Source organism: Miniopterus natalensis, chromosome 8 (genome assembly GCF_054644295.1).
Source record: "Miniopterus natalensis isolate mMinNat1 chromosome 8, mMinNat1.hap1, whole genome shotgun sequence".
NCBI classification, from domain to species: Eukaryota; Metazoa; Chordata; class Mammalia; order Chiroptera; family Miniopteridae; genus Miniopterus; species Miniopterus natalensis.
The window spans coordinates 40481903-40505268 of record NC_142088.1 but is presented as its reverse complement, the minus strand read 5'-3'; the positions used below and the strand labels follow the sequence as shown (position 1 = coordinate 40505268).

General features: G+C 38.9%; 1 protein-coding gene across 1 annotated transcript in view; it reads left to right on the top strand.

The window, feature by feature from the left end:
• The window catches only part of MAP3K20 (mitogen-activated protein kinase kinase kinase 20), a 103675-nt gene that overhangs the window by 60261 nt on the left and 20048 nt on the right, over positions 1-23366 (top strand). Inside the window, exons 4-9 of the mRNA XM_087819770.1 lie at positions 2439-2540; positions 6536-6601; positions 10055-10083; positions 10196-10333; positions 17237-17323; positions 22503-22577. Coding sequence (XP_087675896.1) covers positions 2439-2540; positions 6536-6601; positions 10055-10083; positions 10196-10333; positions 17237-17323; positions 22503-22577 — 497 coding nt within the window. The remainder of the gene's footprint in view (positions 1-2438; positions 2541-6535; positions 6602-10054; positions 10084-10195; positions 10334-17236; positions 17324-22502; positions 22578-23366) is intronic.

Here is a 23366-nt window from a genome sequence, read left to right as displayed (position 1 = left end):
AAATATAGTTGGGCATGAACTTAACAAAAGAAGTGTAAGATTTGTACAATGAAAGGTACAAAACATGGCTGAGAGAAAATAAGTATTTAAATAAATGGAGAGACATCATGTGTTCACGATTAGAAAGGCCCACTATTGCCAAGATGGCAGGCCTCCCAAAATTGGGGGTGTAAATTCAAAACAATTCCTATAGAAATCCCAGCAGACTTTTTGTCAGAAATTGACAAGTGGATCCTAAAATTCACATGGAAAGGCAAAAGACCTGGAATAACCAAATTAGTTTTAAGAAAGAACGACGTTTGAGTACTCAGACTGTTTAAGTTCAAAACTTACTATAAATCTGCAGTGACCACATAGTGCATTATTGGAACAAGGATAGGCGTATGTATAGATCAATGGAACAAAAATTAAGGATTTAAGAGAAAAAAAACTTACATTGATCATTCAGTTGATTTTCAGCAAAGGTGCCAAGACAATTGAATGGATAAGGGATAGTCTAATTGTGTTGAGACAATTAGATATCCACATGTAAAAATGATCTTAGACCCTCACCTCAAACTATGCACAAAAATACACTCAAAATGGGTCAGAGATTCAAGTGCAAGAGATAAAACTAAACAAAAATCTTAGAAGAGAAAAAGAAAATCTTCATACCTTCGGGTGTTAGGCAAGGAGTCCTTGGGTATGACACCAAAAGCACAATTCAGAAAAGAAAACTTGATCAATAAATTTGACTTCATCAAAATTAAGAATTTCTGCCCTTTGAAAGGTGATAAAAGAATGAAAAGTCAAGTAACATACTGGAAGAAAATATTTGCACATCATAAATTTGATAAATGACTTGCTTCCAGAATAATTAAAGAACTCTTGGACCTCAGTAAAACACCCAATTTAAAAACGGACAATTTAAATAGACATTTTACCTATGAATATATACAAGGGGCTAATAGATTTTCAACTTCATTAGTCACTAGGAAAATACAAATTAAAAATATGAGTTAACACTAGAATTATACCCACTATAATGGCTGTAATAGAAAACACAGACTGGGCCCAGCCTGGTGTGGCTCAGCAGCTGAGCGTCGGCCTAGGATCCAGGAGATCGCGGTTGGATTCCCGGTCAGGGCACATGCCCAGGTTGCGGGCTCGATCCCCAGTGGAGGGCATGCAGGAGGCAGCTGATCAATGACTCTCTCATCATTGATGTTTCTATCTCTCTCTCTCCCTCTCCTTTCCTCTCTTTGAAATCAATAAAGATATATTAAAAATAAAATTTTTTTTTTTTTTAAAAAAAAAGAAAACACAGACTATACCCAAGAGAATGTGGAGAAACTGAACCCCTCGTACGTTGTCAGTGGGAATATAAAATAGTACAATTTCTTTAGGGAGCAATTTGACAGCTTCTTTAAAAGTTAAACTGACTGTATGACCCAGAATTTCATTTCTAGGAATCTTCCCAAGAGAAATGAAAACACATTTCCACATAAAGTCATTTACGCTAATGTTCATGCAGCATTATTCATAATACCCCCAAACTGGGAAGAATCCAAGTGTCTGTCAAGTAGTAATGAAAAACCAAATGTCATAAATCCATACAATGGAATATTATTCAGCAATAAAAAAGAATTAAATGCTGATACGTGCTACAATATGAATGAACTTTATAAACATCATGTGAAAAGAAAGAACACAAAGAGAAAGACACAGGGGCCACATATTGTAGATTCCATTTGTATGAACTATCTAGAAAAGGCAAGAGAAAGCAGAGAGAGAAAGCATATTTATAGAGAGAGAAAGATAGTGAGAGTGGTGATTAGCTATAAATGGGCATAGGGAACTGTTTAGGATGGTGGAAAGGTTCTAAAATTGGATAATGATTGTGATTGCTCAACTCTATAAATTTACTAAAAACCATCAAATTGTACACTTATAGTGAGTGAACTTTATGGTATGTAATTTATACCTCACAGCCATTTTTAAAGGCATTGTCTCACTTTCTAGGCCATTTGGGCTCAATTTTAAGGGCTGTTCTAAATTCTAGTGCAACAAGGTTGATTTATTTACATTGTCATATAAACTCTCTGACTTGTATTTAATCTTATCTATCTTATAAGAATAACAATTTTTAAAGAAATACCTATTTACATGGGCCTTTGTTTCAAATACATTCTTCCAACACACCTTTGTGTTTCCATCTAAATGGCTTTTGATTTTACCCTTGGCTAAAGTCTTACCATTCATTCTGTTAGTGCTTGTCTTTGACAGTTTCCTTTCCAGGATAATACTAACTTTTAGAAACCATAGCATGGAGCAGTGTTTATATACTTTTGATGTCATTTATCAAGTTCTTTAATACATCTTTGCAATGAAAATATAAAGTCTTATTTATGAAATGCACCTTAGTTTTAATTATATGCTTATCTTTCCATTAAAAATAGAATATGCTTCCCTGGGATCACTGTATGATTACATTAACAGTAACAGAAGTGAAGAGATGGACATGGAGCACATCATGACCTGGGCCACCGATGTAGCCAAAGGTAATACTGTTTTTGGTGTACTTGCAGAATTGGTGGGGAGCATTTTCCCGTCCTGACATGGTGACTTAAGTCAGAAGATTTGTTATTCTGTGTCTTTTTGGTGGTCTTTTTTTCTTCAGAACAAAAGTAGCAAGAATTTTGCAACTTACTATACAGATAATATTTTAGGTCACTGCCTTTCCACTCCTGCATTCCTTTTCTCTCTTTCCTTTTTTTTACTTTATTTCATTCCCTAAAACCAAGTCCCAACAAAATCATTGGCTTCAGAACAGCCATTTTTACCACATTTTGTGCCATTGTAATTGACCAGCTTGCTTGACACATTAAGTGTAAAGATCATAATCCAGTTGTTGTTCTACAAGTCTCTACTTAGACTCAGTATCCAGATAATGTGATTTATTGTAGGATTAGTTCTACTCATTTTGTATACATAATAATATACTAAAAATAGTAACCACTTGCAAAAAAAAATTTGTCTTGCCATGTACAAGCAATTCAGATTTTATTTTATATTTAATGTAAACTTGGAAATCACCCATGGAAATTATATATTTTTAATGCACAAAATCCCTAAACAGGGTGCCCAGTTCTTTTTCCCTCATAAATTCCTGAATAGACTGATGCTTTCTGAAGCAATTTAAATTCCATTTATTTTTATCTTTTTTTTTTCCATTTTCCTAACTGAACATTTCTGAGTTTTATTTATAACTGTCAGAGTTGCTTTGGGAACAAGGTAATCTAAATAACGACCACTGATAGTTACATTCATATTCTAGCAACCTCTAGAAAGCAAGTGTGTCCAAATTTTACTGGGGCAATTAACTCCTTTGAGTTTTGCTACTCCAGATTCTATAAGCATCTCTTTACAAAGCAAAAAAAAAAAAAAAAAAAAGACATTTAACACTCAATAAGGAGGGCAACTCCTACTTTGCTTTCACTAGGAAGTCATACAGTGACTTCCAAAAAGTAATAGTCTTTCTTTGGGGAATTATCTTGTTTGTTTTAAGTTTCATCAACATCTGCCAAATTCTTCAAATAAGGAAAGCGAAAATTTTGTTTTAAGTTTCATGCTAAATGCCGCTGCTAAATGATACTTCATTACCTTATAAGAATAATAAGCTCTAAGTTCAGGATGGTGCACTTAAGGCTTTGGCTGTGTTAATTAACTTGTGTGTTCAAGCATCCCGCATCTCAGATCAGCCTTCAACCGTCACCGTCTTCAAGACATTTTCGGGTACATCATAGTCACTCCTCCGCCTGTCAGCAGTGCACAGGGACCACCAGTCTGTAAGCAGGGCGGTGAGCTGCTCCTGGGAGCTGCCTGGAGTGCTGTGGAAATGCGCTGACATGAGTGTAAACACATACACGAGCAGTCCTTGACCTAAAGCACGTCGCCTTCCAGACGTGTGCATTGAGGGTGCTCAGCCAGTAACACCCACATTCCCCCTTAGGGTAGACAGACAGCAGGTAAACCAGCTGACATCAGTCCCCTGGTTCCTGCTGCGCACCCCCTCCTTAAGCCCTCCTGCCCCAGCCTGTGAATCTTGTCCCCCTGACCCCTTCCCTGCACAGCCCCTGTCTGGGGGCGAGTCCCTCGGCTGCAGGTCAGCTCTGTCATCCCGGGGTTTCTCAGACACTCTGTGTCAGGGGGGCAAAGAGGAGAAGAGACAGAACCAAGTAGCAGACCGGAGCCAGAGGTAAGGAACAGGGATGGAGAGAACAGGAGTGACCATGGGACTGGGTCCAGAACTGCAAATAATAAGATCGCGTTTTTGTGCCTGGTGAATTGATCCGAAAGGCAAGTTCTAACGCACTTGGCCAAGGCTGAGCAGCATGAGGCAGAGAAGAGACTGACTTGTTTACAGTTACAAGTAACACCCCATATTTAAGGTAGCCTATGAAAGGAACGGGAATCAGTGCTGTTGGGATGACTTCAACCCTCTGATAAAGCCATGGGTAGAACTTGGAGATTCAATAGGAAGGCCTGAATTTCATTGATCCTGTTAGAAATTCAGCTATGTACCTTTCAGTTTGACCGGGATTGAAGCCACTGTAGCAATAAGATGTTGAGAAATCAAAGAATGTATAATTTATTTTAAGTAAGAGTTGGTTCATGCATCTTGACATAGGCACTGCAACATCACTGCGAAAAGGTGCTCTTCTTTCTGGTGGACAGAGAGTGGAGAAGGGCAGGCCAGCAGGTAGATCAGCCAGCAGTGTGTCAGAGGAACAATTCACGCAGACAAACCTGCATCTAGTCTCAAAGTGATTCCAAATCTCTCCCAAATGACACCAGTCACATTTTTTTTAGGAAACCCTGAACCTTAAAAACTGATGAAGGCATTCTCCAGCCTTCTTAGTAGTTGTTTGCAATAAAAATAAGACAGAACTACAGATGACTCTATAAAAACAAGTTAAATAGAATTTTACATGATTGTGATTACTACTATGTTTACGAACACTAAATATTCTGTAAGCGTATGCTGTGCATTATACACAAATAATTTATGCTACTTCTAAAATCTGCCATGAGGAAAAAAATGCCAATATTTAAAGCTTTTGTACTTCAGTATTGTTTTATTGGAATCCTTATTTGTCACAGGTGTAGCAACTGTCCAGCTCTACCTCTAACAGCAATTAAACCAGTTCTACCTGGAAAAAAAAATTCAGGAATTTTATTCTTAAAGCAAGAGGGACATAACTATGAAAATCAGTCATAAAAGTTATTAAAAGTTACCCATTTTAACTATTTAATTTTCACAGTGTATAGTATGCAGAACTTCATATTAGATTTTCTTTATTCCAATTATATCTTGTTTAAGATCATTTAAATTAGTAATACTTTTGTTAAGTTGACTCTTTTCAGGAATATCTTTATATGGCAAGAGTATAAGTTCTCTTATATTCTTTGTTCTTTCATGATTCTTCAATATGTAATAATCAGAATGGTAAAAAAAAATAGATTATTTTTACAATTAACTTTTATAAAATTGAAATTTTCTATGTACTTAAAAAAGAGCCAAAGCCTAGTTATTAAATTATGTTTAACAGATAATTTATTTTTAAAAAGGAGCCTGTCTGATTTGGAAAGGGGGGAGGGCTAATTCTTCTATTATTTAGAAAAGACTGTGAGAAATAAAGGGAGAGGAAATTTTCAGTAGAGAATGTTCTTTTTCTTTATTCTAAGGGGATAGTCCATACATAAGTACAAAAATAAAGTCAAACACTACTAAAGGGGTAAGTGTGACGTATGTGTCTTTCAAATTATAATTTTTAATTCAAAATAGTAAAACTCTACTCAGTTTATATGCATCCAAGTTACTGAAGTAACTTGGTTTATATTCCAAACATGTCGGAGAGAATTTTGGAGTCCCTATAAATATAGATTATCTCAAAGATTTATTCTTGTAAAAAAGAATAAAATATTTTGCAACTACTATATATTTTTTCTACCTGAGGATCATAAAATCCTTCAGCAACCATAGCCAATGAATCCAGCTAGTTCTTTCCCCAACCCCACCTCCACTCCCAGGGTCTCACTGGAATGAGCACGGAGAAAACTAACTGGGTGGCTGCAGACATCCCAACAAAAAATGGAACACCTCGGCCAGAACTTACCGATTTAGAAGGCAGTTGGTAGTGGAATACCTTAGTCATTGGAGCAATTCTTCCAGTTGTAACTGTGCTATTTTCGTGCAGACTCCAGGAAATAAGGTGTCCTTATTAGGTATTGTAAGAAGCTAGCTTTACCCACAATCAAATTCCAACTTCTAAGAGATCAAAGCACATGCATTTTCCTTAGCATATAAATTTTCCTTATGTAGACATATCTTGTCTCTATTTTATCAGTTCTAATATAGACATACCTTATCTCTATTCTACTGAATCCTTTGCAAAATGTGAATGATAATGTTGATGTTTAAAATAGAAAGGTAATAATGATATGATGTTGAAAAACGGTATTAATAGACCTTTCTTCCTTCTTGTATAAAAAGGAATGCACTATTTACATATGGAAGCTCCTGTCAAGGTGATTCACAGAGATCTCAAATCAAGAAACGGTAATGTAGTCATGTTTTTATTTTACCTATTTTATTTCAAGACACATGCCCCTGTGTATAGAAATAGCATCATGCTTCCCATACCTTTTGTTACCTGCTGTTTTGACTAACCACTGATACCACGAAAACCTTCCCACTGTTAAGAAATACCAAACTTCTCCATATTATTTCAAGAGGCTACATAGTATTTCACTGTATGAATAGCACAGTGTGGAAATTTGAGTTGTTTACATTTTTTTCTGTGATAAAAGAATGTTGAGCTTAATACTTTTCAGCAAAATTTTTCAACACATCCTTAATTATTTTTTTAGAATTGTTTTCTAAAAGACCTAGTGCTGGATCAAAGCACATAGTCATGTATTTCTAGTCTGCTATTTTTAAACGGTTCTCTGTACTAGTGGTTTTGAGGTTTGTTCTTGTTACTTCTGAATTATTTGGTGTTAATTTTTTATGTCAGTCATATTACCTGGAGTAGTGCCCAAAAGTGATCAGCACATTTAGGAAATTAAAGCCTTTCTTTTGCTTTCTTCTTTCCTTCAGTACGTTCTAAGGTTTATTTATGACCCTGTAGAATTTGGAGAGAGAGCATTTGAAAATGACTTGTAGGGTTAGACGTTAACTCCGAGTGTAACAGAATGCCTCTTCCATCACGTCACTTGAAAGTTAACGGAAAAAGGCAATGGGATTATTTCACTAGCCAGCACCAGCTGAAGTAAACATTGGAGTTTACTAATTTAAAAAAAACCATCTTGCCCTGGCCGGCGTGGCTCAGCGGTTGAGCGTCACCCCATGAACCAGGAGATCTTGGTTCTGTTCCCGGTCAGGGGACATGCCCAGGTTGCAGGCTCGATCCCCAGCAGGGAGCGTGCGGGAGGCAGCTGATCAATGCCTCTCTCATCATTGATGTTTCTGTCTCTCCCTCTCTCCCTTCCTCTCTCTGAAATCAATAAAAAAACATTTTTTTTAAAAAAGAGGCTATTTTTAAAAAAATCCTCTTGCTATCAATTCAATTACATGCTCTAGTTTAATTATTTTCATGCTTTCTAAGTGATTCTTCTAAGTAAGGAGGAAGATAACTATGTTTAGGAAATCTTTAAATCACTGCAGTTAAAATGGGTGTATAGTAGTAGTGCCATCCTTGGAATAGGTAGTCCTGGTAAGTGGAGGGACAGGAGTAGGGAACTGACCAGCTGCCCTGGCTCAGACTCCAGGGCTGTGAGGTCTGTGGGGGTGGAGAGAGGGCCTTTGTTGGCAGCTGCCACTCATCAGCAGTCCAGGCTGTGCCACCAGCTTGACCCTGCCAGTCGGCTCTGCCGCATTGCTCTGCCCTTCTCCTAGGTCGTCACTTCCCTTTGGCTTCTCTTAGACATAAACCTTCAGCAGCTAAAAACTTTGACATATAGTTGGCTAACAGGAAGTCATTAAAAAAATAATCTAAAATCTTGTAGGAAGTATTAGAGTTTTATGACTTTGAAATTTTTAGTTCATGCTCAGAATTCCTATCTAAACAAGTTATTTGACTTCTCTCCTTTTAATCTGCGTTATCTCTGTATCCTGAATATCTCAGGAGAGGAGAATGATTAAATTATGGGTGTGTTTTTCATGCTGTCACTATGAAAACTAAATAACAATGGAGACTGTCCCCATTTCTTAAAATGACAATTTGTGCAGTTATTCGATGGAAAACACGTACACATTGAAACAATACAGACCTATTTTTAATAATTTTTTTCTGGGAGAGGGAATAATAAGACTCCTATTTTCTGTGTCATATATTTTTATAATCTTAGGTATTTAAAAATGAGCATTTTTTGTCTTATAATGAGAAAGAAGGAGTGGAGGGATTTTTTAAATAACTGAATATAGTCTTACTGATATTTACATATTTTTTTGAAATAGTTTATAGCTTATATATAGTATGTTTACCCTTAGCCTATTTCTATATATTAGGTCATGCAAAGATTATTTCCCCCCGCTTTTCAAGGTCATTAGTAACAGCTTATAAGCACTGATCACCCACCATGGTCAAGGCACTGGGTGGCTTACAACAGAAATGTCAGCAACCGTTCTTCAGGGTCCCTGTCCTCTCCCTCTTTATGTTTTTAGTCTCTCTCTCCCATAAAAGCCCCTTATACATATTAACACTCCCAAACAGGTCCCAACTTCCAAACTCTGTATCTGTCTGCTTATTGGAGGTGGCCACATAGGTATTTGAGGTGACTTTAGGATGCATCGCGTCCAAGCTGATCTTTTCATCTCCCTCTACCCCCTAAAAAGATTATTCTTGCATTCCCTTTCTCGGAGAGTGGCAACACCGGCTGCCGAAGCCAGGAGTTACAGCCTGACGGCAGAGCCCGGGCCTGGCCTGATGCCGTCGCCGTGTCCTTTCATTTCGCCTTTGGTACTCTTCCCCCGTTCCCGCTGCTCGGCCGCGCCCATTCCGCCTCCTGCACACGTGTTGACCGGCCCACTCTGCCCTTTGCGCGGCCTAACTACAGGCGCCCTCACCTCTTGGACTGCAGACAGCAGGCACCTGGTCTCCTCGCCCCCAGCTCTGTTCTCTAATACACTCTCCCCTCTGCACATATCACCTTCCTTTGCTAAAAATTATTCATTGGCCTTCCGTTTCTCACAGAGGCTCTTCTGGAGCTGGCCCCCGTCCTCCAGAATTGCATGCCCGCTTCTCTGCCGACCTTTGCAAGGCTCTTTCTTCTGCCTAGAAAACTACTCTCTCGCCCTCAGCTCTCCACTTGCTGGTTAATCCCAATGTGTTCCTCAGGTCTTAGTATAAGCTCGATTTCTTCCAGGAAGCTTCCTCTGGCCCCCTTAGGCTTAGCTCTCCCTGCTTGTTAGTTCCCTGGCAATCTCTCCTCTCTCCATGGAATCGTCCCGCTTTATTGTCGATGGGCTTTGTTTTATTGTCTCGCCCGTTAGAGTGTAAGCTCCATGAGAGCAGAGGCAGTGCCGGTGTGGCTCACCTTTCTTCTTCCAGAACATAGGACATGGCTTTGCTCAGCAAATATTTGTTAAATGAATGAATGTATGAATAAGCGAATGAATGAATATTATCTCTACCTTTAAGAAAATGACTCTTCAGTTGTGAGGAAAAACCATGAAGTAATAATGCTAATGACTTCCTCAGTGTCGTGTTAGCAGCCTAGTGGCAGAACCCAGGTAAAAACCCGGTTCTCCTGACTACTACTAATCTATGCTTTTTTGACATTTGATTTCAATAAATGTCTTAGAAGCCTTTTTAAGCACCTCATGGAATTTTTTGTTTTGGTTTTAATGTCAGATCCTTTTTTCAAAATCTACAGTGAAGTAACTACTTTGATTTTACCCATCACGATGCCATATGGAAGCTAGAAATAGACCTTTATGATTTTTTCAGAATAAGATACTCGAACAAAGTAGGCGATCATCATAATTTATCTTTTTTCTTTTTCTTTTTAGTTGTTATAGCTGCTGATGGGGTATTGAAGGTAGGACTATTTCCTTCCATTTGAAAAAAATTAATTTCAAATGTAGGTTTTTATTACTGTGTTTTTTATGAGTCATTAAGTAGAAAGTTGACACTTATTTCTGTTTTCTCAGATCTGTGATTTTGGTGCCTCTCGGTTCCATAACCATACAACACACATGTCCTTGGTTGGAACTTTCCCGTGGATGGCTCCAGAAGTTATCCAGAGTCTCCCTGTGTCCGAAACATGTGACACATATTCCTATGGTGTGGTGAGTTCATTTCTCATTTTTTGTTGCTAAAGGAAATTTAAAAAAAGAAAAAGAAAAAAAGAAGTGGGATACAACAATTTAACACAGTTTTAAGACAATGATGTTGTTTCTGGTTGGAATGCCTGGCACAGTGGCAACAGAGAGAACACTTTGCAATTACTAGAATATCTACCCTGATCACTTTTACGCATCTGAGCTATTTTGTCCTATGTTGAGAAGAAACCAGTGCCACTTCTAAGAGGCAACTTAGACAGAACCTGAACTGGTGTTGGACCTGATGCACTCCTGTGGACAGTGCTTCCTGGGTGGACACAGCTGTAGAATATCTAAGTCAGTGGTGATATGGATTATTTGAAACAGGACTTCATTGTAACGAGCTGCTCAAAAACCACCAGTAGATCTGTCAAATAGATCCTGTTGATTAACAGGAAATTTTTGAGTGCCAGCTATTAAACTGATTAGTGAGTTTCTGGAAAGTACAGAAGAAAATGTTCTTAATAGTTAGCACATGGCCTTGCTCATTTCTCTGCAAGCCTTGTAAAGTAGTACTAGCTATCTGAAACAGGGATCTAAGCTATCAAGGATAACAGCAGAGCAACCTAGTAACAAGAGTGGAAAAAGGTGGGGGTAGGGGGTACACAAGGAACAGAGACCACAGGAAGGAAGCAGTTAAGGAGCAAAAGCTTCTGGAAGGTTTTCAGAGGGCTCATTCTTAAGGAACAACTTATATCTGAATTAGCAGAAAGAAGTGGGGGAAATAGTAGAAGTAGTGGGGTGCTAGGGGGAGATAGGGAGGGCGGTTCTTTGGTGGTAGAAGAATTCATTTGTTGCTCTTTTTTAAGGATAAGTTTGTTATTCCTAGAAATGCTCTATATCCTTTAAAAAGTCCAAAATAGTTTATTGGGAACTCCCTGTCTCTGCATCTCATCTTCCAACTATACTGCCTTCTCTATTTATATTATTACTTCTTAAAAGGATATTTTCACGATAACGGGGAAAGACGCAGACTAATTTGGCCCAAATCAACATTGCCTCTTCTTCCTTCACTTCTGTTTTCAATGGAAGACTAATGGCACAAGAGGAGACCAACACTGTCACACCCATTTCATTTACTTTAACTTTCATTGGTCTCTAGGTAGCTACTGCTGGCTGCATTACTTACTGTTAGGCTTGTTTGAGCTGGCTAGCTTTTTCTAAATCACAATATATCTGATGTATACCAAATTAATTTAACATAGTGGAGATTAATTTTGTTGGCAGTTGGAAAAAAATCCTTTCAAGGATGAAATATATGTTTTGGGCAAAAGGCTAGAATTGTAAAGGCTGAAAGACAATAGTAGATCAAGCTAAATATTTAACTTTCCTTAATTCTGTGTATTTTTAAGAATGAAGGCTGTAAACTATAATAAACAGTGATCAAATAATTCTCACTGAAGGAAGGGGAAAAAAACATAAGTTCCTGAAGAGACTAGATTCTAAACCTGGGCCCCAAGTCAAAAGTTACTCCAGTCTGACCATCCTACAAATCACTTGCTAGGGAGTCTGAAAATGGGGGAATTTGTTGCAGTTTAAGACTTTGTGACATTATTTTTATGAAGTTATGTTCCTTCATTTTTTAGCAAAAATCTATTTATTGTGCCAGGCACTGTGCTAGACATCAATTCAGGCTAATTTAAATTGGACTTTGCCGGCTTCTTGGAACCAGGGTCTCATTTTAGCCAGCAAACTTTGTCTGTAAAGGACAAGACAGTAAATATTTTAGACTTTGAGGGCCACTTATAGTCTTTATTGCATTGTTGTTGTTTTTTACAACCCTTTAAAAATGTTAGAAGCGGCCTGCATTCTGCAGCAGGCCGCAGCTGGCAGACCCCTCGGCAGAACCAGACTGATTCACAGATGAGCAACACACTGAAGAACTGTTCAGAGTAATGCCACAAGAGACCATAGTTCCCCCTGTTTTCTCTTGCCCGTGTGTATAAATATACATTAGCATATTTAGGTGATTATAGTTTTTAAATTATTTTGCACATTTACATCAATTAAGACTTTTGAGGCTCATTTTAGCACTCCACAAGTTCTCATACAGGGCTTTAATTTTTACAATGCTCCCCCATCTTGGAATTTCCCGATCTCAGAAGTTTTTCACCTGAAAGACACAACTATGAGTTATGTATAAAGTGAACTTTGGTTTTAGTATTATTTCATTTACGAAAATAAACTTCACACACTGCCTCCTTCTAAACCCTCACGGTGGCAGGGACATGGCTGTGAAATGCGCCCACCAGCTTTACCTTAGTCGAAGTAGAATCTTAGTTGTAGTAACCAAGAAAAACAATCCCTTTTCACATGTAGACCATAACAGATGCTGAGAGGTGACTTCTGTTTGAGGACCTCAGGATTTTTTCATATACCATTTAAAATCCCTTTCACTCATTCCATTGACCCCTCATGTTAAACATAGTTTGAATCCTCTTTCTGAAGCTGCAGATGTTTAGTTTATTTTCTTTAAAAGCTTTCCTTCAACTGGCTGCGCTGCTTTTCAGTAGACGGGCCTGAATTAGGTTTCCTGCTTGTTTACTTTCGAGGGATTTGACAAATGCTTAATAAATAGTTCTATCAAGAAATCTAACTTACTCCAGCAAATTAGGGCCAGTCACTGAACATTCCCAGTGTCGCCCTGTGCACACCAGAGGCTGCTCTCCAGAAGCGGCTCCCCAGTCACATGCGTTTGAATGTCAATCTAACGTTTGTGTCAGAGTGGTCTTTTCACTGGCGGGAACAGAAATAGATGCCTTCTCAGTGAATCTCTTTGTTTTAAAACAGCTTCTGTTTTGCTGTACTGGAGAGAGTGCTGGTTATTCTTACCCCATAGCTATGTAGGCAGAATTCCATTCAGAAAACTGCACGTATTCTAATTTAATTATAAATGGAAATTCAGGATTTTATTTAATTCTAACCCCTTCCCACATTCTGTTCTAGATGAACACCATTAGTGAGAGAAAAAGTAGAAGGCCTATCTTCCAGAGCCTTTTTGTTTAAAGAACAGGAGAGGACAGCGGTTAAGGAGGGGCTGTGTTGGTTTCAGAAGTTTTTAGTATGTAAGTTTTGAAAATGATACTGAGCTAGGAACGCAATGTAGTTATTTAGAATTTTTGATGTCCTTTCAAAAACAGGTGAGTAGCCAGGACTCATTTCTCATTGGGAGCATCTCTTTGCATAAATCGTCCCATAATTTGTTAGAACTCTATTCTGTTCATTGAACCCATACACACGTAGCAGTCAAATACAAATAAATAAAACCATTTTTAAAAGTTGTCCTTGCCCTGGCTGGTGTGGCTCGGTTGGGCATTGTCCCTTGCACAGAAAGGTTGCCATTGCTGGTCAGGTGCATACCCAGGTTGCATGCTCCATCCCTGGTAGGGGGCATGCAGGAGGCACCAATAGATGTTTCTCTTTCTCTCCCCCTCTCCCTTCCTCTCTCTCTCTCTAAAAATCAATAAACTATTTTTAAAATAAAGTCCTTTCTGGAAACCCACTCCCCAAATATCAATATATTTTTAAAAAAATATGTTTTATTGATTTCAGAGAAAGGAAGGGAGAGGGGGAGAGAGACAGAAATATCAATGATGAGAGAGTCATTGATCAGCTGCCTTCTGCACGCCCCCTACTGGGGATCAAGACTGCAACCCAGCCATGTGCCCTGACTGGGAATCGAACTGTGACCTCCTGGTTCATAGATTGATGCTCGATGCTCAACCACTGCCCCATGCCAGTCAGGCTATTTTTGCTTTTTTTAAAAAAAATTTTTTTCAGGCTTGCTGTAGGAATTTAGCCTCTAATAATATCAAAGTCCCTAGCTCTCCCTAGCTTGCTAATCCTGTTGCTTCTTAACACATGGCAAGACTAACCAGCCCTAAAATAAATAGGCTGCGAATGCCAGGAATGGATCTTGTGATCCTTCGTCTAAGTTGGTACACTTTGCTAGGCAGGCAGTTCTCTCTCCATTTTAGAAGGCAAGATTTTTCTGCCCCTTTCTGATGGCCTCTCTTCAAGGACAAACCAGGAATGTTTAGTATGTTACACACACACACACACACACACACACAAGACCTAAGGAAAGCAAAAATCATTGAAAGAAGTCCCCTGAGAACACAGACCAGCCACTGCCTGAAAACAAAACTCTCCCGATGACAGTGTAGAAAGCATTGCCTTTTTAGAAGCTGCTCAGCCAAACCAGGTTTGAAACTAGAGTGGCTTAGAGAGAGCGCCACCACCTCCCTTGTCTGCGAGCCCTGTTCCAGAGCGGGCAGCTCAGGTGCTGGCTTTCCATTGTTTGTATAAGAAAAGGCAGGAAAAGTACACAGCCTGGCCCAAGTTTCTTTTCTGGAAACTGAAAATAGAAAATTTCCTTGTGAGCAGTTTAAACGGGAGGACGTCTGAATATAAAACAAGCTGGAAACTATTCTCAGGGTGAAAGATCACCGTGTTTGGCCTGCATCCCCAAAACTGATATTTTCAGGCATAGTTCAATATATTTTTAGACTTCCAGATGACTTCCTCAACAAAGTTACTTTTCTGTGCCAAATCGCCTCGTGTTTAGTGTAGAAAGGGCTGCTGTCCCATCGCATACCACCTACTCTTTGATGCATCCCCCGACCTGGTGAATTGGCGAGAGGGGATCGGAGATGTGCTAATCCTGGAATTAAACGAAAGCCCCTATTTGGGCTCAGCCCCCACGGCTTTCGCTCTGCGGTGGCGCCCGCGGCTGTAGCCGCTCTTTGGAGACGCAGAGAGGGAGCAAAAGGAAGCGTCCTGCTTGTTCCGAGTTAGAACCAGAGACAGAGAACTCGGATCTCCCTAGATTTTGGACACTCTCCAGCTGCACACTGTGGCATAAAGAATGACGTGAATCTTTGTCTGGTGCCCTTCCCCAGCCTCCCGGGTTTGCCTTTCCCTCGCAGAGCCCGGCCCGCTCCTGCGGGGTGTGCGCGGGGTGCGCGCGGGGTGCCGTGTGCGGGGTGCGGGGCGCGCTGGCCTGGGCCCCGCGGGGGCGCCCGGCTGCCCCCCCCCCCGCCCCCCCGGAGAGCTGGGCCGGCGGCTGATTTATGGGAGGCGGGTTTGCGCCTCCCATTCTTCTCCGGAAAGTCAAGCCCATTAATTCTCTTGCTCTCACACCTTCCCCCGCGCCCAGCCCGGGGAGCGGAGCGCGCGGAGTGAGGAGCCGGTGTCCCGCCCCGGCCGCGTGCGGGTGATGGCCGACCTGCCCCATCCATCCTTCACTTACCCCGTTCGCCAGAGCGGCCCCCTCGGGACGCCCCTCACCTCCTCCTAATCTCCTCTGGTCCTCAAATAAAATTATTCAGCAGCTCCTCCAAAGAAGTGCCTTAGGCACTTGATTAAAAGCCCAAAGAGGCTTCGGGGAACTTTTTTCTCCTGCTGGAGCAGCACCGGCCAATGTCCCTGGTTTTCCTGCTAGTTACCCGCGTACTGGCCAGAATTCACTGAACGCGTTACGGCTCAGATGGCACGCGTGGCTCGAATGGCACTGGCTAGGGCAACGGTGGGGACACAGCTAAAGGTTTGGAGGGTGTGCTGGAGGACAGGGTACGTCTTCAGTCTACATCCTTACTGAGGAATGGTTTGTGTTTAGAACCAGAGAAATCTGAATCCAAACTGCCGGCCGTGTTTGTGCCACGGCCCCCGCCTGAAACGTGGCGCGTCAGTCTCCCTGCGCTTCGCTTTGCCTTCTCCAGGCCCGCGTGGGGTTGAGGGCTTGACCTTCAGGGTGAGGCAGCAAGTTCCTCCTCCAGCTCTGCCGCCTGATAACTCAGTGTCCTCGGGCAAGTGTATTTAACTTTCTTAAGCCTTAGTTTCCTCATCTATAAAATGAGGATAATATCTCTCCAGTGGATTGATATTAACTTGATAACATAATGTAAAGAGTTTAACAGTACCTGGAACACAATCATTCAATCATTGATAGTGGCTGTTACAATTATTATTGAAAAGAATTGTAATTGTTTTTGCACTTAACGAACTATTTGCTAGACTCAAATTTTGATGCTCATTTTTATTAAATAGAGAAAGTAACTGGGTTTAAAAATCTCCACTACTCAGTGTTTAACGTGAAACCAAAACCATTGGCTGTTTTCAGCCTTCCCAAAATCAGTTTGCTTTCTTTGGGCATGTCAATACGGATTTATCAATCATGCTGATGTTAAGACTTGTGGACAGATGAACACACACATCAGTTTTATTTCTCTCTGTCTCTGTCTCAGTCTATATATATGTACATGAAATATTTATTACACTTTCAGAATACAGTATTAGCAAATTATGTTATAGGTGGATGAAATGAATCCCTTAAACTAACTTGAGATATTTCTCCAAAACACAAAATCAAAATGGTACAGTTTTGCAAGTATCTACATTGTGAGGTAAGTGGTTTAGCCAGTGATTTGGATTTGGGGCTTGATAACTTTTTTTATGATGAGGCCATATTGAACCTTTAGAAATAGGGTTGAATTCCTAGTTGTTAATTATTTTATAGAGAAATTTATCAGAGATTGAAAATGGAAACAAAATATAAAATTTAATTTATGGGCATACATGAGAATTCTAATAACTTACAAGATAAAGTTAAATCACTTAGGCCCATTGGTTTCATAAACAATTAAGTCTGGCTCTAGATATTCTAATTTCTAAACTGGAATTTTTTATTTTAAAAATGTATATAATATATGGGAGGAATCCTATGCATGAATATATACGTTTTACCCAAGTTTCTGCAGATGGGATTGGTTGTGTCTGGTAATTGGATACAGTTAAATGTTATATAAAGTTTCAGTACTATGCCAAAATATAAAGTACAAGAATAAAAATTCCATTTTCTTTTTGTTCCAGGTTCTCTGGGAGATGCTAACAAGGGAGGTCCCCTTTAAAGGTTTGGAAGGATTACAAGTAGCTTGGCTTGTAGTGGAAAAAAACGAGGTAAGACTACGATTCTCCATTCAGGTACATAGATCAGAAAACAGTATTGGGGTTTTGCAAAAGACTTTTTCATCTTCTTCAAATTGAAAGTAAGTTCACGCTTATGGAAAGATTAGCAGTAGGAGCTAACACAAAGGGTCAAAGTGATGTTATTCCTCATGAATGGACCCTTTACATCTAATTGTTGCAGCTTCACGTCGTGATGCTGTAGATCAAAAATTGTACAAGTACTGTACTAGTTTCTCAGTCTCAATTGTAAAACCTAGGGGTTTGTTCTTAGTGATGAAAGAAGCCATTGCGTCCAAGGTAGGGGAACAGTTTAACTCCATCTCCTGCGTTTAGGACATCTTTTTTACTGGCTGGGAGTTGATATATCTGTAAGAGACCTTCAGCTACTTCAACTTACCTCTCCCAGCAGGAGTCACTATAGTACAAGAAACTGTCGCTTAGATGAGAATTTCAAAAATAAAAGAAGAAAAAATAGTTTCAAAAAAGGGAAAAATTACAGTTTTGCCACCTACGTTGAACACTACATTGAAGATGAGCTCCTCGCTGGCATTGGCGAGGCAGTGGCGTCGCTGCTCGCCTCTTCATGCAGAGCCTTTCCATTTCAAAAGGACTTCAGTGGCGTAAACACCGTTTGTGCTGTGTCCCCAGCCTCGCTTTTCTGCTTCCCACAAATTGAGGCTTTCAGTTAGTTGGACCTATGAGCCTACATCAGAGAACATGGTACATTCATATCAAAGAGAGCAACTACATTTTGAAAGGTTTAAAATTGTGACTGAAACGCACAGCCATGGAAATTTTCAGCATAAGGATGAAGCATCCAATATCACGGTTAGGAGAACTTAGAGCACGCCATGGAAGCGCGCGGTTGTGTTTGCAATGCAAAACAACTTCATTTCACAAAATGTCTTCATCCCCAGGCCTTGTCTGTGCCCTCCACAAAGGGTAAGAGTGTAACCTGAGGATAAAATAATTTGCAAACGATGAATATAGAGAGAGAGAGTCCCTTTTTAATGCTTTAAAAGACTTAGATAGATCTGCTCCCCATGTGAGTGCAGGAACAAACTAGATTAATCAAACAGCTGCTCTTGACTAAGGGAGACCAAGTTTCCATATTTTAGATCCCGTAATCCAGAGTTATTAATTTGTCCTCGTGTGCCTTTGAGAGTGGATGAAATGTTCGTGATAGCTGAACTTGATAGGAGAGAGCTGCCAATTTAAGAAACATGAAAAGGAGTTATATTCAAGAATGTGTCCTGCCCATTGTTTCACGGGAGCTGCTCTGTTTTAATTAAATGTGAGAATAATTCCCGGTGTGCTATTAAATCAGGCCTCACATACAGGATAACCGATATTTTCATGATATGAGAACCCCCTTGTTTCTGTTCTGTTTCTTTTGCCAGTGAGATGATTAGGTATTTGGTTCTGGGTTTACAAATGAGAGTGAAGAAAGTGATCGACCTTCTATTGACTTTGGAGCAGAGCAGTCAATGTCGTTTTTCCCCTCTACCATGTTTCAAGATAAACTTTTTTAAAAGCTAACTGGACCCTCCAAATATGTGTAAGACAGAATAATTAATACTTTAAGTCATATTTCATCTAAAGGATGGCAGAAGAGGTATAAATCTAAAGCACTTTCAAAACATTGGAATGTCCATCAAGGAATTTTAAAGCTGAAGAGAAAAATGAACTTAGAGGGTGCTTTTGGATAGTTGACTTGAGGGTTGGGAACCATCCATAAGTAACCTTCAGAACTTCCTGTACAAGGAGGCCTTCTCCCCAGGGATCCCTTAGAGTGCACTGTTTATCTGTGGTGTGAGCTTATGATCAGCTAATACCTGATGAGACTGCTCACTTACCTCCCATACTGTAGTTACTACTTATACTAGTAAGTTGAAAATATCCCACATGGTGAAATAAGTTTTTCTCAATTTCCTAATGAACTTGAGGAAAACTGGGTATTAAAATGATATTTACTTATCTGTCTATTCTTATTCTGCACAATATTTATTTGTCAAAAATACAGACATTAAGTATAAAAGTAGTTTCCATTGTCATTCAAGAAGGTGTCTTGGGTTATTGACTTGAAGAGACAAAGCTGTATTTTTTTTTTTTTTAAACAGGCCTCATTTAAACAAAGAATAGTATGTTTAAACTTTCAGGGAAACATATAAAATGTGAACTAGTCACCCTAGAATGTACTTATATCCAAATATTGGGGTTATCTTTTCTTGTTAACATTTTATTCTAAAGAAATGATAGACTCACAAGAAGTTGAAAAATATAAAGAATTCTGTGTTCTGTTCCCCTGCCTTTCCCCACTGATGACATGTGAGTGTAGGATAATATCAAAACCTGGAAATTGACATTGCTACATTACTCTTAACGAGACTGTAGACCTCATTTGGTTTCGCCGTTTAGGATTGCTTTTTGCATCTATAGGAAGATCAGTACTTTCTAAAAATTATATCGGAAGGCCTTTGGTTCTAAACCCTAAATAATGAAATAAGACCTTTAAACAATGATTTTTCCTAATATTAAATCCTATTAAAACTAGATCCATAAAGCACTGTTAAACTTTACAAAGCAAACAATGAACCCTTATAGAAGGCATGAAATTAAGATGACATTACTAATAAATTTTTTAACATGTAACAGATATGTATATTTGCCTTTATAATTAACATAAAACTCAGTGGTCATTCAGAATGGTCTGGCAGCATAATTTTTGTCTTTATAAATACTTAGATTCTCATATAAAATGTGTTTTGTATTCTTGATTAACATAGAACTCCTCAAAAAACTTAATTGTTGTTGACTGTACTTTATAAAAAGATAATAAACTTGACTTAAAAATAATTTTTGCATCTTACATAGAAAACGATGCAGAATAGAATGTGACCTTTAAAAAATGTCCTTTCTAATATTTTCATTGTTTTCAGAGGGTCTGGGGGTTGTCTGTGCCTATGTTTCTGGGTTGCTGGCTTTTTCAGCTTGAAGTCTGGTGTATATGAAGCAAGAACCAATATTTAAGCTTTAAGTAGTATCACACACCTGGTGCTAATATCTGATTATGTCAGAGTGTTTTAATGCATTAGGAATGCCCACAGTTATGTCATCAGCACTTAAGTATTTTGGATATTTTAAAGTGCTTTTTAGTGCATCCAAATAATGCCGTACATAGAGTCTGAGGCTAGATTTAATTAACTGCTATTTGACCATGTTAGATCATTTAAAATAATTACGTGTCCCAGATATGGTACCTAAAAAGTTTGTCAGTCAGAAAAGATGATAGAAATGATCAGTGTGTATATTCATCCTGTTCACATTTCAGTTCTTAGAAACATGTTGAGATAAAGTTATATTGCAGATGTTATCCATTATGAAAAACCATTTTTCATTACACATGAGGTACATTCAGTTGCATAATTGCAATTACTCTTTTATTAGTTGCTACCTCAACCATTTTGGGTTTTTTTAAGTAAACACCTGATTTTTCTTTTTTGACCTTCATCAAAAGGTTCCAGTTCACATTACAGTAAAATAATAATACAGTTTAGTACATTGTACACTGTTCTACGAAATCACTAGGCTGGAAGTTAAAAAATGTTTAGCATAGTCTCTAACTTGGAGAGGTTTATTTTACTTTATTTTTTAATTTTGTTTTATTTTGATTTTAAGGTTATCTGTAATTCTAAGTATAGATTGTCTGTTTTCTTGCCAAGGTAACTATTTTTCTGGTTTTACACATAGCCTCCCACAAATCCAACTCGGTTCAGTTTTAAGTTTCTTATTTGCAAAGCTTTTTTTGGCAAATAATACTATAGAATAGATGTTCTTAGGACTTCTCAGTACAGCAGTTCTCAATTCTAGCTCCCCAGTGCTCTTTTTACAACAGCTGTGTTAACAACCCCCCTCTACTTCCCTGGAATGAAATTCAGAGGTGATACAACCTACCTACACACATTATATTTTAAGTCAATATAATGCTCTAGCTGTAATATAAAGAAGAAATTCATGAACTCTGTATGCAGTTGCAATGTATAAATGCTCAGGCATGACCACAAGGGATCATGAAGCAGTTTTGGGTGCTGGCACCTATAGGTAAATAGACCTCAGCAGCTACAAATGCAGATAGAGTTGGGTTAATGACTCCAGTCCCATGTGTGAGCAACACTGTTGTTGACATTTTCCCAAAATTTTAGTTAGGTTATGAATAATATGAAACTCAATCGGCCTTTGATTTTTTTTAATTTGGTAGTTGTCTTCTTAGAAAGTCCAGTGCATTTAAAACTGTTCAAATAATACTTTGTGTTTATTTGTAAGTCAGTTAGATTCTAGGCTCAGAAAATGGTAAACGTCATTGTTTGCTTGTTTTACTTACGTGAATGCACGTGGGGCATTTGAAGTTGGATGGCATGTAAGTGAGCCCTTACTCATGTAGGACTTCACTGTGCATTGAAGGACGGCTAGCATTCTTGGTCTGCTCCAGGTGCAACCCACCAGTTTTCAAAGCAACAAAAATGCCTCCATAGATTTCTAAACAGCCTCAGGAGCTTTGCTTAGAGCAGGACTGATCCTCACATTATAATCTTCATTGTACCAGGTCCTTACAGTTTATGAGTCTGACTAAAACGAAGCCACAATGAATCAGGCATTCAGCATGCCCTGCTCACCAGTGACAGAATGCGCACTTCATTACAATGATCTCTCTGGTTGTCTGTAGTAAAGATGTTTTCACAGTTGTCCAACTGCTGCCAACACTGAACTGGTTTCCGAGTTGCCTGGCCTGTTTGCATAGTTTACAGTTGCCTATAAAAGTGCAGGGATAGATTAGTGGTTTTAGATTTTGTAGTTAAGTTCAGACTTGCCTTTCTCCTACCATAGTTTCTCTTAGACTTGATTCTATATTTAAGGCATTTGTTGTACTGAACCCCATTCTCCATCCAGTGTGATTTCTCTTTAGAGGAAAAGTATAGGTGTCTTCAGAGATTAGATATTATGAATCTAAACATAAACTCTCACCTGTCATCTGTTGATCAATGGAAGATTTAAACTTAATACCTTGTTCATGCTCTTTAATTCTTTTATGGCCCTTCAATTAGTATTTGCTTTCCTTAATGAGTAAATCCTTATGTTTTATTTTGTTTTGTTTTTACTTTCTCTTTGGTAGAGATTAACCATTCCAAGCAGTTGCCCCAGAAGTTTTGCTGAACTGTTGCATCAGTGTTGGGAAGCTGATGCCAAGGTATGTGTATATTTTTTTGTTGCTGCTGCTGTTGTTCAGAATTCCAAAATTTCACTTGTTTGTTTGGCTTTGAATTTTTAAAGTGAGATAATAAAATCTGTTACAAAGCAAAGCTGGACTGCCATTCCTGTGACTGCGAAGGCTTTTTGTTGGAATCTATTTATCTTGATCCTTGGAAACTCAATGAAATTGGCTCTTTCATACAGCACTCTGACATTCTTGATTCAATAAAGAGAAATTTGTTCCTTTCTTTTTCATCTTTAATGATAACTATTGCACCTTCATGTTTTAAAGATGGCCAGCGCACAGTGCTTATTATATGCCAGGCATTGTTCCAAATACCTCATGTGTATTAACTCATGTATTCCTCACAACAGCTCCATGAAACAGGTACTGTCATTACCCTCATTTGATAGATGAAGAGTTAGGGCGCATGGAGGTTAAATATTGAGCTCGTGGCCACACTGCTAATAAGTGGTGGGGCTGGACATGAACCCAGGTTGTCTGACACGAGTTCCTGCTCTTAACCACTACACTCTGTAGCCTTTCTAACCAAAGACCAGAAGTAGCACTTGGAGAGAATCTTGATGCATGCTTCCCCTGCAGCTTCAGTGATGTTTTTTAGGCTATCACAATAGAGTTGGAGAAATTCCAAAGCTTTGGCTTTCATGTGGTTATCACATTTGAGCATGAATGGCCCATTTCCTTTCCCTACAAAGATCATTTTAAGAGACTCTCACATACATACGGAAATATTTATAGATAAAGTGATAGGCTAGTCTTGGATTT